Consider the following 15,640-nt stretch of genomic DNA (forward strand, 5'->3'; position numbering starts at 1 on the left):
GTGATTTTTATTGTTTTTAACCCTTTTGAAATTGTGATAATGTTCCCCTTTAACTCTTTTTACACAGGCACTGTGCAGGCTAAGTCACTATCCCAATAGGTGGAATACTGGGAGGCACAAATTGGTGCCCCACCGTCCCGAATTATTGTTGTTTATACGGAACAAGACCCGGAAAAAAAGGTGCTAACGCAACGGCTGTGTAAGAGGGGCCATGGAGCCTCTGTGCTAAAATCGCCCACAGTTGTGGGAATATTCCATCTCAGCTGGGTTCTGTGTAAAACACAAATGTAACGCGGGTCATAAGGACAAAAGATAAAAGATAACGAGGGAGTGAAGCATGATGGATAATGGGGGGGGGGGGGGGGGGGGGGGGGGGCACACAGAAGAGGAAAGAGACGCCAAAAGCAATCAAGAACCGGACTCACCGGAAACTGAAGCGGTGGTGTTGGATGCGCTGCGACTCGGCGCTGGGGAGATAGCGGAGGTGCGGTTGAGGGCAGGAGAGGAGCTCGCGGTGGGATGGTTGAAATGTGTCCGTGTGACATCCTTCTCAAAAGGCTCTGCATGAAAAATAGGCGAGCACAGAAAACTGATTTCATCAAAAACATCAGCACCTTCTGGACACTTCATTAGGTACACTTAAAATCCAATACAGGAGCTGCATCACCTTGCAGATAATAATGCTCAATTTTGTTGGGTATTACTTTGACTGGATGTTTATTCATCTTGGTATAGTTTGCAGTTGTTTATAATATCTGGCTGGCTGTAGTAGATGTAAGGAAGGGCCAAAATTGAGCAATATTATTGGACCTTTTTAGAATGTGCAGGTGGACCTTGCACTGCAGTTTTCTAACCCTACTGCTTTCTTGCCTGTAATCCAAACAATGAATCATTTATCACCACCAGCGCAGGAATTTGAAGGTCCTTCAGCCTCCTGAGTTTGGTATTTTGCTGAGTCTTATCTTGATCAGATTTGATGAATTCATTTATAAATGGGTTGTACTTGTATAGCGCTTTTCTACCTTCATGGTACTCAAAGCGCTTTGACATTACTTCCACATTTACCCATTCACACACACATTCACACACTGATGGAGGGAGCTGCCATGCAAGGCGCCAACCAGCACCCATCAGGAGCAAGGGTGAAGTGTCTTGCTCAGGACACAACGGACGTGACGAGGGTGGTACTAGGTGGGAATTGAACCAGGGACGCTCGGGTTGCGCACGGCCACTCTCCCACTGCGCCACGCCGTCCCTATAAATATACACATGCATTTTCTTCTGTTTAGTGAGGCAAACAACTCTAAAAACTGCAGAACAAGTTGCCTCCTTGCTCAGCAGCCCTTGGCATTGCCCGTTGGTAATTATGTTTACTTTTGCACACGTACAAATTAAGTTTTGCCGGGCAACACAGCAGAATAAATATGAGAGGACAAGTGCGGTAAGGCATAACAATTTAAATTACGCAGCAAGGACGAATAAAAAGGAACAATACAGGAATAAGTCGGTGCAAGTAACTATTTTTGATCATTTACATTGAATCGTAAATGAATGCCACACCCAATAGGAGAAAATACAACTGAAATGTATATAAATATTTAGAATAGAATAGAATGTTGTTGTACACTGCAATTTCCATTATATAGTTTCAGTTTTATAGCAATAGGAGTTGCATATTATTATAAATACAACTAATAATTAAATGTTGAAAAATGTAAAAGTATGTAAAAATATTTGCATGTTTAATCCAAAAATAATATTAGTAAAATAAATCAAATATTTAACTGATTGAAAATGAAAGGTATGCGTCATTAGCCTATTGACAAACTAAAAATAATAAATATTGTGTCTGAATACAAATAAAATCAAGTAAAATCCAAATTAATAAAAAAAAAATCCTGCAAAATAAAATAAAGACAAAATCAGGATATTTTTTTCTATAAAATAAGAATAAAGAACATTTTTAGTGCAGATTCTGGAATACTTTTTCCCCAACCATATTAACGATTTTGCAACCTTTTCCTTCAAGCACCTGTGTGGTAAAACAAGTTGACTTCATTCGCTAAAAAGGTGTTCCACTGTATCTGTTAAACTATATCCACTCTATTCTATCGGGACGGCGTGGCGCTGTGGGGAGAGTGGCCGTGCGCAACCCGAGCGTCCCTGGTTCAATTCCCACCTAGTACCAACCTCGTCATGTCCGTTGTGTCCTGAGCAAGACACTTCACCCTTGCTCCTGATGTGTACTGGTTGGCGCCTTGCATGGCAGCTCCCTCCATCAGTGTGTGAATGTGTGTGTGAATGTGTAAATGTGGAAGTAGTGTCAAAGCGCTTTGAGTACCTTGAAGGTAGAAAAGCGCTATACAAGTACAACCCATTTATTTCTAATCTGCAAAGTATGCGGAAATACCATCTAAACATCCACGATTTCAGATAGCCGTTTTGAATATTTCGCCACAAAAATTTTTTTTCCGTAGATTCGGGATTTGATGACATCAAGGTGGGAACTCGTCTGCTCTCTGACAATATCAGCTGATCAATTATACTGGAAATAAGTACAGATTGGAAAAAACCATTTACTTCTCGTGACCTGAATATTAACAACATATTAGTGATATTTTTATTATAAGCGCTAACGCACACAACCTAATTTTAGCGGCGCATTATGCTGCTATGTTGTTGACACACTGCCTGCTGCTTTGCTTCTTCAATTGATAAAAGTTAATTGTGGGTTTTCATTGATGCCTCTTCCTTTGATAATAAAAGGTTGTTGTGATGGACCGAGAGGCTGGTCAACTTTAACGTCCAACTTAGGCGTGGAGATGGCAAAAGGGGCACAAAAAGATGCTTGTGGCACTTTTGATTCTTCATCCAAACGGGATTATGTGAGCGTCCCGTCAGTCGCCATCCCAGTGAGAGCAGACATTGTGCTGTAAGTTTTTGTTTTATCATGGTTAGTTTGTAGGTTTAGCACTTAGCAATACTGACTTGTTGCTCATCTTCCTTGTGTTCGGGCTCGAAAATATGGGGTCTAGGATCATCATTTCTCCAAGAGTGGGGCGGCATGGCGTAGTGGGTAGAGCAGCCGGCAAGAAACCTGAGGGTTGCAGGTTCGCCTCCCACCTATTGACATCCAAAAAAATCGCTGCCGTTGTTTCCTTGGGCAGGACACTTCACCCTTTGCCCCCAGTGCCGCTCACACAGGTGAATGAATGATGAATGAATGATTAGTGGTGGTCAGAGGGGCCGTAGGTGCAAACTGGCAGCCACGCTTCCGTCAGTCTACCCCAGGGCAGCTGTGGCTACAGAAGTAGCTTACCACCACCAGGTGTGAATGAATGATGAGTTCTCACTTCTCTGTGAGCGCTTTGAGTGTCTAGAAAAGCGCGATATAAATCCAAGTTATTATTATTATTATTATCTTTCACAAAGTATGCTGTGAGAAGTAGGTGCGTTACTTTTTAAAGAAACTGTGTTCCCACCAGTAGATCACTGATCATGTGACTCTACTTGTTTATTATCTCACGAAATAGCTTGAGAAGCGCCGTAAGATTGATATTCCATCCATCCATCCATCATCTTCCGCTTATCCGAGGTCGGGTCACGGGGGCAGCAGCCTAAGTAGGGAAGCCCAGACTTCCCTCTCCCCAGACACTTCATCTAGCTCTTCCCGGGGGATCCCGAGGCGTTCCCAGGCCAGCCGGGAGACATAGTCTTCCCAACGTGTCCTGGGTCTTCCCCGTGGCCTCCTACCGGTTGGGAGTGCCCTAAACACCTCCCTAGGGAGGCGTTCGGGTGGCATCCTGACCAGATGCCCGAACCATTTCATCTGGCTCCTCTTGTGGAGGAGTAGCGGCTTTACTTTGAGTTCCTCCTGGATGGCAGAGCTTCTCACCCTATCTCTAAGGGAGAGACCCAAACTCATTTGGGCCGCTTGTACCCGTGATCTTATCCTTTCGGTCATGACCCAAAGCTCATGACCATAAGTGAGGATGGGAACGTAGATCGACTGGTAAATTGAGAGCTTTGCCTTCCGGCTCAGCTCCTTCTTCACCACAACGGATCGGTACAGCGTCCGCATTACTGAAGACGCCGCACCGATCCGCCTGTCGATCTCACGATCCACTCTTCCCCCACTCGTGAACAAGACTCCTAGGTACTTGAACTCCTCCACTTGGGGGCAGGGTCTCCTCCCCAACCCGGAGATGGCACTCCACCCTTTTCCGGGCGAGAACCATGGACTCGGACTTGGAGGTGCTGATTCTCATTCCGGTCGCTTCACACTCGGCTGCGAACCGATCCAGTGAGAGCTGAAGATCCCGGTCAGATGAAGCCATCAGGACCACATCATCTGCAAAAAGCAGAGACCTAATCCTGCAGCCACCAAACCGGAACCCCTCAACGCCTTGACTGCGCCTAGAAATTCTGTCCATAAAAGTTATGAACAGAATGGGTGACAAAGGACAGCCTTGGCGGAGTCCAACCCTCACTGGAAACGTGTCCGACTTACTGCCGGCAATGCGGACCAAGCTCTGACACTGATCATACAGGGAGTGGACCGCCACAATAAGACAGTCCGATACTCCATACTCTCTGATAGGGCTGCAAATCTTTGGGTGTCCCATGATTCGATTCAATATCGATTTTTGGGGTCGCAATTCGATTATAAATCGATTTTTTCCGTTCAACGCGATTCTCGTTTCAAAAACGATATTTTTCCAATTCAAAAGGATTCTGTATTCATTCAATACATAGATTTCAGCAGGATCTACCCCAGTCTGCTGACATGCTAGCAGAGTAGTAGATTTGTGTAAAAAGCTTTTATAATTGTAAAGGACAATGTTTTATCAACTGATTGCAATAATGTAAATTTGTTTGAACTATTAAAGGAACCAAAAATCTGACTTATTTTATCTTTGTGAAAACATTGGACACAGTGTGTTGTCCAGCTTATGAGATGCCATGCAAGTGTAAGCCACTCTGACACTATTGTTCTTTTTATTTTTATAAATGTCTAATGATAATGTCAGTGAGGGATTTTTAATCACTGCTATGCTGAAATTATAACTAATATTGATACTGTTGTTGATAATATTCATTTTTGTTTCACTACTTTTGGTTTGTTCTGTGTGGTGTTTGTGTCTCCTCTCAATTGCAGTTTTGAGTGTTGCTGGCTCAGGTTTGGTTTTGGAATCGGATTGCATTGTTATGGTATTGCTGTGTATTGTTTTTTTGGATTGATTAAAAAAATAAAAATAAAAAATACATTTTTTAAAAATGAGAATCGATTCTGAATCGCCATTCAAATTCGAATTGATTTTCCCCACACCCCTACTCTCTGAGCACTCCCCCACTAGAGAGATTGATATTATTTGCACAATATATATTTACGTGCAAACTTTGGAAATTTTTGGTGTTATAAATCTATATATGATAATCGCTTCAAAATAGTTTTTCCATTAAGCTGCTACTTTAATTTCAGTGTGAATGAAGCTCGAGTATTGAGGAGCCTGAGAAGGCAGTGACCCTGGCCAAAAAATCATTGGGTTGTGGTGCAAAATTTCTAAATAAACAGATGTGGTATTGGTAATAATAATACTAACATGTCAGTGTTGACATCACATCTTAAGAGTGTTCCTATCATGGGTGCTCAGAGGTCTCCAAGGTGCAGAAACTAAAGTGGATTTTTTTGGTGGTGTCCAAGCCCTAAGAGCTCTCAAACACGGCAAGGACGGTGATACCTACCAGACAGGAATGATATCTCGCTGAGAAGCAGCCAGCGGTCCGCGAAATAGAACTTGCAGAGCAGTATCTGAGCCGCATGTCCTCCCAGTGGCAAAGTGATGGTTCGAGAGGACGGGTCCTTCAGGTCCTCCAGAGGTACAGACAGTGCAAGGGCCGGAGACGACCATGGCTGCAGGATGTCCGGCTTGAAGAGACACTCCACCTTGTTGAACACCCGCACGCCCTGAGTGTGACGGTTGTTACTGTGCACCTGGAGGAGCAGCAGAATGGAAAAATGAACAACTCGGAGGCAGGTTCTTTCATTCCCCTCAGCTGGGCTGATTCAATCAGCCGAGAAAATATCAAAACACATTTCCTTCCTCTGTTTTAGCACCCTAATTGTTTCTGCAAGAGGTGGAGCGCAAAGTGACTGCAGATGAGGAAAAACAAAAAGGCAGGGAGGGATTCAAGAATGAAAAACGCAGGACAGATGGAATGGTTAGCAAAAATAACAAAAAAAATCACTGCAAAAGGCTGTACCTTCACGAAACAGACTAACATCTCCAGGAAAAACACATGAATGTAAATGTTTGACCCTTGAACTGATTAATTATGTTTACAATACATTATTTACAAAGGGGGAAATGGAACAAAGTGGCCAACCATGCAATCATTATGCTTCCAATGTCGTGACAACAAAATTAGCCACAGACCGGATGAGGTCAAAACTCTCCAATTTATCGACCAATATAAGTGACTGGATGAGGAGATGAAGTGAAGTTGCCCTGCTAACACCATTCACATGTGAGGGCACGCAAAGCAACACTTGTTGAATTAGAAGTTGTGTCCTTGTGTGCTTGCCTTGGCAAAAGTCACACGGGTGGTCTCACAACTCAAAAGAAACAAGGTCATTAGAGTGGAGATTATGTCAATCTAATTTGTACATTTGGACATTCCCTTCTGTTTCTCTGGACCTGAAAGGCCATGTTTCAATGAAGTCACAAAAGCAGTCCAGGCAGCACATTGAACATTTAGGTCAGAATCAGGCTGTGACCTCTTCAGTAGGACAAATCCACCAACTACATCTAACATCAGCTGAGGTTAGTCTGGGAAAACCCCTGGTGAAAATCCAGGAAACAGCCTGGCTTAAAGAAACATTTGGAGAGTCAAACACCAGGGGAGCATTAGGAGGTGGTGCTCCATCAAACAATGCCTGTAGAACGTCAAGATTTATTACAACAACACCGTGTTGTAAATGGTACAAGAATACAAATGTGAAGCTTTGCATGGCAAACCCAGAGCTTCAACAATCTTGTTATTAGAGTACAGGACACACTGCGCTCACACTAATTTAGTAAGATTTGCACGGCCAGAGACTCTGTGGGGATACTTGAAAAAGACTTTCAAACTGCTTTGAAACTATGGCAACAAGAACAATTTCAGCAGAGCATGTTTGCAAAGTGGACACAGTTGAAATGGCAGATTTTTTTGTGGTAAACCATATTTAGAAAAATAAAATGATGAATAAAAGATCCAAAACTGTAAAAAAAATAAAAATAAACAATACAAAATTAATACTTCGGCTTTCCAAAACTGCTCCGAATCTGTCAAATTTCATAAGCCTTTGGACAACCCCCTATTATTTTTGTATTGGATTTATTAGGTTGAGAATCTGGCTGGACCCTCCAAAATATGTAATGTTTCATTCTATGGATGGTTGAAAAGTTACAGTACTTCGGATACGAATGTCCCGATATACCTTTTTTGGAATACGATCTGTCTCTCGGTTAACTGACATCTATATCCATCCATCCATCTATATCGACATATTGTTTAAAAGCAATACAGAGAATGATGACACATGGTTAAAAATGCTATATATTTATATGAATGCACACAACATTGAGTGACCACTGGTCTACTTAAAGGGGGAACTGCACTTTTTCTGGAAATGTGCCCATCATTCACAAACATAAAAGACATGACGACAAATTGATTTTTTTAATGAATTCTAAATATTACAAATTCAATCAAATGTTTGCTTACAATGGAGCCGATAGGAGCCGTTCAATTCAGTGCAGTTACCCTTAAAGCCTTAATGCAAAACCAAAAACAAACCGGACACAAAAAGATGCCATCTCTACTCCACATAACAAAATAGTCTTTAATAGAATAGTAATGTCACTACACACTCGGTGAGTGCTGCTGTTTGGAGTAGCAACACACTCGTTAACTAATTTGAACGTAGCATCTATTAGAGCAGGTGTTGGGAACCTGCAGCTCTAGAGCCAGATGTGGCTCTTTTGATGACTGCATCTGGCTCTCAGATAAATCTGAGCTGACATTGCTTAACACGATAAGTCATGAATAATTCCGCTGCTAATCACAGTGTTAAAAATAATGTTCGAAATATAAAACATTGGGCTTCACGGTGGCAGAGGGGTTAGTGCGTCTGCCTCACAATACGAAGGTCCTGCAGTCCTGGGTTCAAATCCAGGCTCGGGATCTTTCTGTGTGGAGTTTGCATGTTCTCCCCGTGAATGCGTGGGTTCCCTCCGGGTACTCCGGCTTCCTCCCACCTCCAAAGACATGCACCTGGGGATAGGTTGATTGGCAACACTAAATTGGCCCTAGTGTGTGAATGTTGTCTGTCTATCTGTGTTGGCCCTGCGATGAGGTGGCGACTTGTCCAGGGTGTACGCCGCCTTCCGCCCGATTGTAGTTGAGATAGGCGCCAGCGCCCCCCGCGACCCCGAAAGGGAATAAGCGGTAGGAAATGGATGGATGGATGGATATAAAACATTGTCATGTATTTTTAATCCATCCATTCGTTTTCTACCGCACCCGTTTAAGAATTCGCATTAATGGTAAAAAGTATTTTAATTATTATTGTAACTGAACACAAACATTATGTTAAAATGTTATAATCATATTTATTACAACAAACATTTTTAAGTGCAAATAATTGTGCAGAAACATCCACTGTTTCAAGCAAATATTACAAAAACCTTACAATTCTGTGTCCTTAAAGGGAAAAACATTGAATGTAAAAAATGTTCACCAATGTTAATTTTGACAGGTTTTTGAATTAGTCTTTTAACCAAAATGTGTTTTAGTATTGGGTTAGTCATCTAAATTAAATTAGATTTAGTCGACAAAATTCCTAAACATCGGTCTTGAAAGGATTTGATTAATTATAATTGCAGAGCATCTCAAAAACTGAGTTCACAACAAGACCTGCACTCCATCAATATTTCAATAACAACATTTCAAACAAACACTACTATGGACAGCACAGTAGCACAGGGGTTAGTGCGTGTGCCTCACAATACAAAGGTCCTGAGTTCAATCCCGGCCTGGAGATCTTTTTGTGTGGAGTTTGCATGTTCTCCCCGTGACTGCGTGGGTTCCCTCCAAGTACGGGACAGACGGCAAAAATGGATGGAATGATGGTTAGCTTCAGAATAACAATGTTATTAAGAAGAATAAGAGACCTATTATACTCTAAAAATGTTGGTCTTACTTAAAAATCCATCCATCCATTTTCTACTGCTTCTTCGTCAATGCAGTATTCAGTGTTAAAAAATATTATACGACTCTCACGGAAATATATTTTAAAATATGTGGCTTTCATGGCTCTCTCAGTCAAAAAGGTTCCTGACCCCTGTGCTAGTTGACCCTAGTTGTGAAGCAGGTGGCCTGGATGAACCCGGAAGAAGATCCCTTATGACTGTGGACTGAACGCCCACATTATCTATTAATTTAACAATTCAATAAATATGCCCAATCACCCTGGAATGGTTTGTTCTTTTTCCCAAGCTGTTTTTTTTGTTATTTTTCCTTCCCTGGAAATGGGTTAGGGGATGTCGTGAGTTTGTGAAGGCGTTTGAGACACTTGTCATTCAGGGTTACATAAATACATTTGATTGATTGATCATATTTTTAAGTGTTAAGTTGTAGAGACTACAAATAGATTTTGAGGTAAGGAAAAAGCTGCTATTTTAACAACATTCTAAATCCATGTTCCTCCTAACTTTTTTCTGGGCACACGAAAATGGATTATATCAATTCCATCCATTGGGAAAACATTACTGTGAACTATTGTGTTTGTGGATTTTAAAAGTTGCAGACATCACATGACCTCCGGCAGTTTGTGTGCAGAGCTTCATTAGAGGCATAAATAAAGGATTAGCCTCCCGTTATCCATCTGTGATGCTCGACTTACTCTAATGAGGTTATTCAGTTACCACATCAAAGCGTTCATTTAAAAAAAAAAAAAAAAAAAGGTCTTTGTCAGCGTTCCTATCTTTGTTCAACACATGGAAATGATTTTGTGTGTACTTACTTATAATACCAATATTACATATTTATGAGAGTTATTCATGAGCATATAGATTTATGCATCGAGTTCCTCCAGAAATCCAATTGAGGTCATATGCCCCGAAGTGGAAATGGCCAGCGGTATAAAGTATGAAGAACATCTGGACACAAATGATTATTTGGGGGTACTGGTGCCGCCAGAGGGGATTCATTTGAATGCAGGCAGGAAATTGAAACGGGAGCGCTGCAATTGCAAAAGGAACAGAATGTGGTTTAAACTCTGCTCAAAAAATGTGTCGCACACACCAAGAGAAGCCAAGGGGATCACAAACACCTGCTGGCATTCAACTGACTCAAAAAAAGATTTAGAATCTAATCTCTGACATTTTGAGGAGGCTGGATGATCTCCGGTTAGAGGATGAACCACTTCAGAATCCAAATTAGAGCCTCTAAAAGAAAAAAAAAACAATAACATAACCTGGGGAATGTTGCCGGTCATCTCTGAAAGCTCCTGGCCTTAAAAGTCTTAGTTTCAGGGAAAGTTGCATGAATAAATTGTTTCCAAACTCCTTCACTCTTATTCTTATTTTGTACATCACTACCTCAAACGAAAACAGAATGCTGGACGACAGCAAAGACTTAAGAGCGTGTGGAGCAGACAGCGTCCACAAAGTACAGCCGTACATGACATGACAATCAACAATGTCGACACAAAAAAGATAGCAACAACTTAAATGTTCTCGATTGCTAAAACAAAGCAGGTGCTGGGAATAGCACTCATGAGACTGCAACAGGAAAATACCAACAAAACAGGAAAAGCCACCAAAATAGGAGCGCAAGACAAGAGCTCAAACACTATGCATGGGAAAACAGTAACAAACTCCAAATAAGTCACAGCATGATGTGACAGTACACTTCCTTTGAGACAAGAACTATATTGATGCATATCCATCAATTGCAACAACAACTTTTTAATGTCTACTGAGTTTCATTTTTCAATGATTACTGCTGATGTGCCTCTGGAAGTTTTTCAAAGAAAAAAGTTGAAAAACACTGACTTAAGAGTACTATAAAATGGAAGTCACAGATCCCCTACGTCAGTGGTTCTCAACCTTTTTTCAGTGATGTACCCCCTGTCAACATGTTTTTAATTCAAGTGAAGTGAAGTGAATTATATTTATATAGCGCTTTTCTCTAGTGACTCAAAGCGCTTTACATAGTGAAACCCAATATCTAAGTTACATTTAAACCAGTGTGGGTGGCACTGGGAGCAGGTGGGTAAAGTGTCTTGCCCAAGGACACAACGGCAGTGACTAGGGTGGCGGAAGCGGGAATCGAACCTGCAACCCTCAAGTTGCTGGCACGGCCGCTCTACCAACCGAGCTATACCACCCTATACCATAATTCAAGTACCCCCTAATCAGAGCAAAGCATTTTTGGTTGAAAAAAAGAGATAAAGAAGTAAAATACAGCTCTATGTCATCAGTTTCTGATTTATTAAATTGTATAACAGTGCAAAATATTGCTCATTTGTAGTGGTCTTTCTTGAACTATTTGGAAAAAAAGATATAAAAATAACTAAAAACGTGTTGAAAAATAAACAAGTGATTCAATTATAAATAAATATTTCTCCACATAGAAGTAATCATCAACTTAAAGTGCCCTCTTTGGGGATTGTAATAGAGATCCATCTGGATTCATCAACTTAATTCTAAACATCCATCCATTTTCTACCGCTTATTCCCTTTGGGGTCGCTGGTGCCTATCTCAGCTACAATCGGGCGGAAGGCGGGGTACACCCTGGACAAGTAGCCACCTCATGGCAGGGCCAACACAGATAAACAGACAACATTCACACACTAAGGACCATTTAGTGATGCCAATCAACCTATCCCCAGGTGCATGTCTTTGGAGGTGGGAGGAAGCCGGAGTACCCGGAGGGAACCCACGCAGTCACGGGGAGGACATGCAAACTCCACCATTCTTCACGAAAAAAGAAATCTTTAACATCAATATTTATGGAACATGTCCACAGAAAATCTAGCTGTCAACACTGAATATTGCATTGTTGTATTTCTTTTCACACTTTATGAACTTACATTCATATTTTGTTGAAGTATTATTCAATGAATATATTTATGAAGAATTTTTGAATTGTTGCTATTTTTAGAATATTTAAAAAAAACATCTCACGTACCCCTTGGCATACCTTCAAGTACCCCCGTTTGAGAACCACTGCCCTACATGACAGAGTGTATTATGGGGAAAACACGAGTCATATATTCTCTTTGTGACAGGAGTACTGAAGTTGGGAGAGTGGCCGTGCCAGCAACCTGAGGGTTCCTGGTTCAATCCCCACCTTCTACCATCCTAGTCCCGTCCATTGTGTCCTTGAGCAAGACACTTCACCCTTGCTCCTGATGGGTCCTGGTTAGCGCCGTGCATGGCAGTGTGTGAATGGGTGAATGTGGAAATAGTGTCAAAGCGCTTTGACTTCCTTACAAAAAGGATAGAAAAGTACAACTCAGGGGCGGTATAGCTCGGTTGGTAGAGCGGCTGTGTCAGCAACTTGAGGGTTGCAGGTTCGATTCCCGCTTCCGCCATCCTAGTCACTGCCGTTGTGTCCTTGGGCAAGACACTTTACCCACCTGCTCCCAGTGCCGCCCACACTGGTTTAAATGTAACTTAGATATTGGGTTTCACTATGTACAGCGCTTTGAGTCACTAGAGAAATGTGCTATATAAATATAATTCACTTATCATTGACTGTTTGTAAAAACCCACTAACAAAATGCAAGTAAAAGTTCCTCAATATGACAGGAGCCCCTCATAAGAAAAATGCCATTCAAAGTGCATTTTTAGCACAATTGGTCAGTTATCTGCAGAATTGAGAAAAAATGCAGCAAAAATGTGAGCTGCACTCGCGGGTTTAATCAAATGTCATTCCGGGCTCAGTTTGGGTCGGTGGGCTGCCAGTGGAACTAAGTTGCCTACCTGCATGCTACGGAAGACACGTGGCTTCTCAAAATGGAACTCTATGTCCACGCTGGACTTCCCGAGAACATCCCTATTCCAGCCCAGGTAGTCATAGCCGGACCACACCCTCAGCTCTTTGGTTTCCATGAAGTCGTCTCCTCCCAGGACGCCATCGCACAGTTGACCCAGGCCGCCAAACTGCAAGCTGCACACACACACACACAAGGTCGTGTTGCAGTATACACATTGTCTCTTATTAGCGCACATCTGCACCGAAACACGTCTGGATCGCATCAAAAGGTGTTAGCTTACTCATAAGCAAAACATCCCAGGCCCATTAACCGCACAGCCGGGGCGAGCGAGCGTGACCCTCTTGCGGCTTGCCAAAACATTCTGGCCAGGAAACACGCCTCCAAATCCCCCAGCAACTAAAATAACACTGTGGGTCCCGTTTGTATTAGGCGCCGAGAAAGGAGCTGGACGAGCTGCACGTGCTGAGAGGTGTTTGATGCAAACACTTGCTATGATTTTATAGTCCAGAGTGCTTACCCTTGCTGCGTGCTTCCATCGTAGGTGGAGTCGTTCAGGTAGACCTGCATGCCTGACAGGTTCATGACGTGGCCCACGGGGGCCGTATAAGCCTTTAAACCATCTGTAGGAGAAAAAACAGCGATATAACCAATGGTTTGCCACTTGATTGCCCAAAGTTTCAAAAGAACAAGGGCAAAGGCTCCAAAAGGCTGGGTTACTTGGGTCTGTGCAGCTTTAACAGATGAGCTAATCAGGCTCGGCAACATTCACTAGCACTCAGCACTCTGCTAGCCACAATAATCCATGTCCAAGTGCTTCATTTTATAAGACATAAACATCTTGTATCATACACCGTTTAGCATAAGGAAATGGTAATAATTAAAGACAGCAGAGTGGTTGGTACCAAACCAACACGTCTTACCAGAAAGTCTCAGCTTCTTTTTAGGGAAACACAATTCATGTTTTGTTTTGTGGGGCTTTTAAAATGGGTAGATTGGGGCAGGGACCAACCTTAACTAGCAAACGGCACAGTTGTTTGTTTTTTTATATATAAAAAAAAAATTCATGCATATAATACTGTATTTCCTTGAATTGCCGCAGGACATATAGTATGCACCTGCCTTGAAGTACTGCCGGGTCAAACTCGCTTGGCAAAATAATTAGCGCATGCTTAGTATTACCGCCGGGTCAAACTGGTGACATCACGAGTGACACTTCCCCTGTCATCATTTTCAAAATGGAGGAGGCTGATTTCAATACCGGTAATTTGAAATCGCACAAAGGGAAGAAGATTAAGAACTATTCAGTAGGATTTAAGGTCCAAGCTATTGAATACCGGTTTGCTAGAAAAAGAACAGTAAGCAGCTATGTTTTATTAATATACCGTAGCTGCGTCTGTCAAATATGAGTCATTAAATGACTCCTGCCTCCTGGTGGTAGAGGGCGCTAGTGATCCTTCTTGCGACTACTCGGCTGCAGAAGAAGTGACAACGAGTGACGTGAATTGTGATGGGACGGATATGACGCGGGGGGGGGGGGGCACGACGGACCTTTTAGGATGTAACACCACTACTTCTATGCTGGCTATGTAAACAACCGGGCTGAAACAAAGCATGTTCCAGTCCTCAATACCCAGTATGTTATTTATACAATAACACTTCATGGTGGCAGCGGTGGGATAAAGAGATCACCCACAGAGCAGAAAGGGAGGGGGGAGTTGAACAAGGATAATTCTGTCGTCGCCCGCACGTGACGAGCCGAGCTAACTGATAGCAGCGGTCTGATAGCAGTTTTCTAAACTGGACTTTTAATCGAAGCAGGAGGTAATAAAGGAAGATCTCCATCGAGACAAAATGACTTTTAAAACTGAAGAAAGATAAGGAAGACTTCTATAAACATGTTATCGATGCTTTTGTTCAGAAGGAACTGGCATGGACTTCATTTATAAGTAAAGGTAAGACCATAATAACGTTTTTTTTTAATTAAATGTGCTTTTCATGATGCTATCTTTACATCACACTCAAATTTTTACTTCATGTCTATGGTATTTCCTGTAGTGAGAAGAGGTTTTAAATTAATTAGCACCCCGGCGGCAATTCAGGGAAATACGGTATTACAAGATAAATGTAAATATTAAGCTGTCAAATGACATTTTTAATATCCAATTTACATTTTTGAATTCGGATTAATCATGAGTACTCACCAAAGATTGTGCATTTGCATAAATAAAGCTTGCTTAAGAAAAGATCCCAATATCTAAACACAAATGTAATTTATTGTCAGAATGTCATCCAGGAACGTTTAACATTTTACTTAAATATGAGGCTATCGTAAAAGGAAACAGAACTTTTTTGGGGATTTGCCCATCGTTCACAATCATTATGAGAGACGTGACGATAGGTTGTTTTTTTTGCATTCTAAATATTAGATAAACGCGATCAAAAGTTTGCTTACAACGGAACCGATGGGATCCGCACTATGCCGCACTATAAGGCCCTTAAAAAAACACCTAAACACCTTCATTGAGGTTTTATATACATTTAGATTTAGATTTGTTGGTCCCTGTGGGGAAATTAATTTTCATTGCCGT

The 15,640-nt window shown here is 41.9% G+C and overlaps 1 protein-coding gene across 4 annotated transcripts in view; it reads right to left on the minus strand.

Annotated features, from left to right (window-relative positions):
- The window catches only part of ddr1 (discoidin domain receptor tyrosine kinase 1), a 154,210-nt gene that overhangs the window by 46,118 nt on the left and 92,452 nt on the right, over nucleotides 1–15,640 (minus strand). For all 4 annotated transcript variants that reach the window (XM_061914832.1, XM_061914829.1, XM_061914831.1 and 1 more), the window contains exons 7-10: nucleotides 13,570–13,672; nucleotides 13,039–13,225; nucleotides 5,746–5,995; nucleotides 426–560 (exon numbers count right to left, since the gene is read on the minus strand). In XM_061914832.1, the coding sequence (XP_061770816.1) occupies nucleotides 426–560; nucleotides 5,746–5,995; nucleotides 13,039–13,225; nucleotides 13,570–13,672 (675 nt within the window). The remainder of the gene's footprint in view (nucleotides 1–425; nucleotides 561–5,745; nucleotides 5,996–13,038; nucleotides 13,226–13,569; nucleotides 13,673–15,640) is intronic.

Source organism: Nerophis ophidion, linkage group LG11, assembly GCF_033978795.1.
Source record: "Nerophis ophidion isolate RoL-2023_Sa linkage group LG11, RoL_Noph_v1.0, whole genome shotgun sequence".
NCBI lineage: Eukaryota > Metazoa > Chordata > Actinopteri > Syngnathiformes > Syngnathidae > Nerophis > Nerophis ophidion.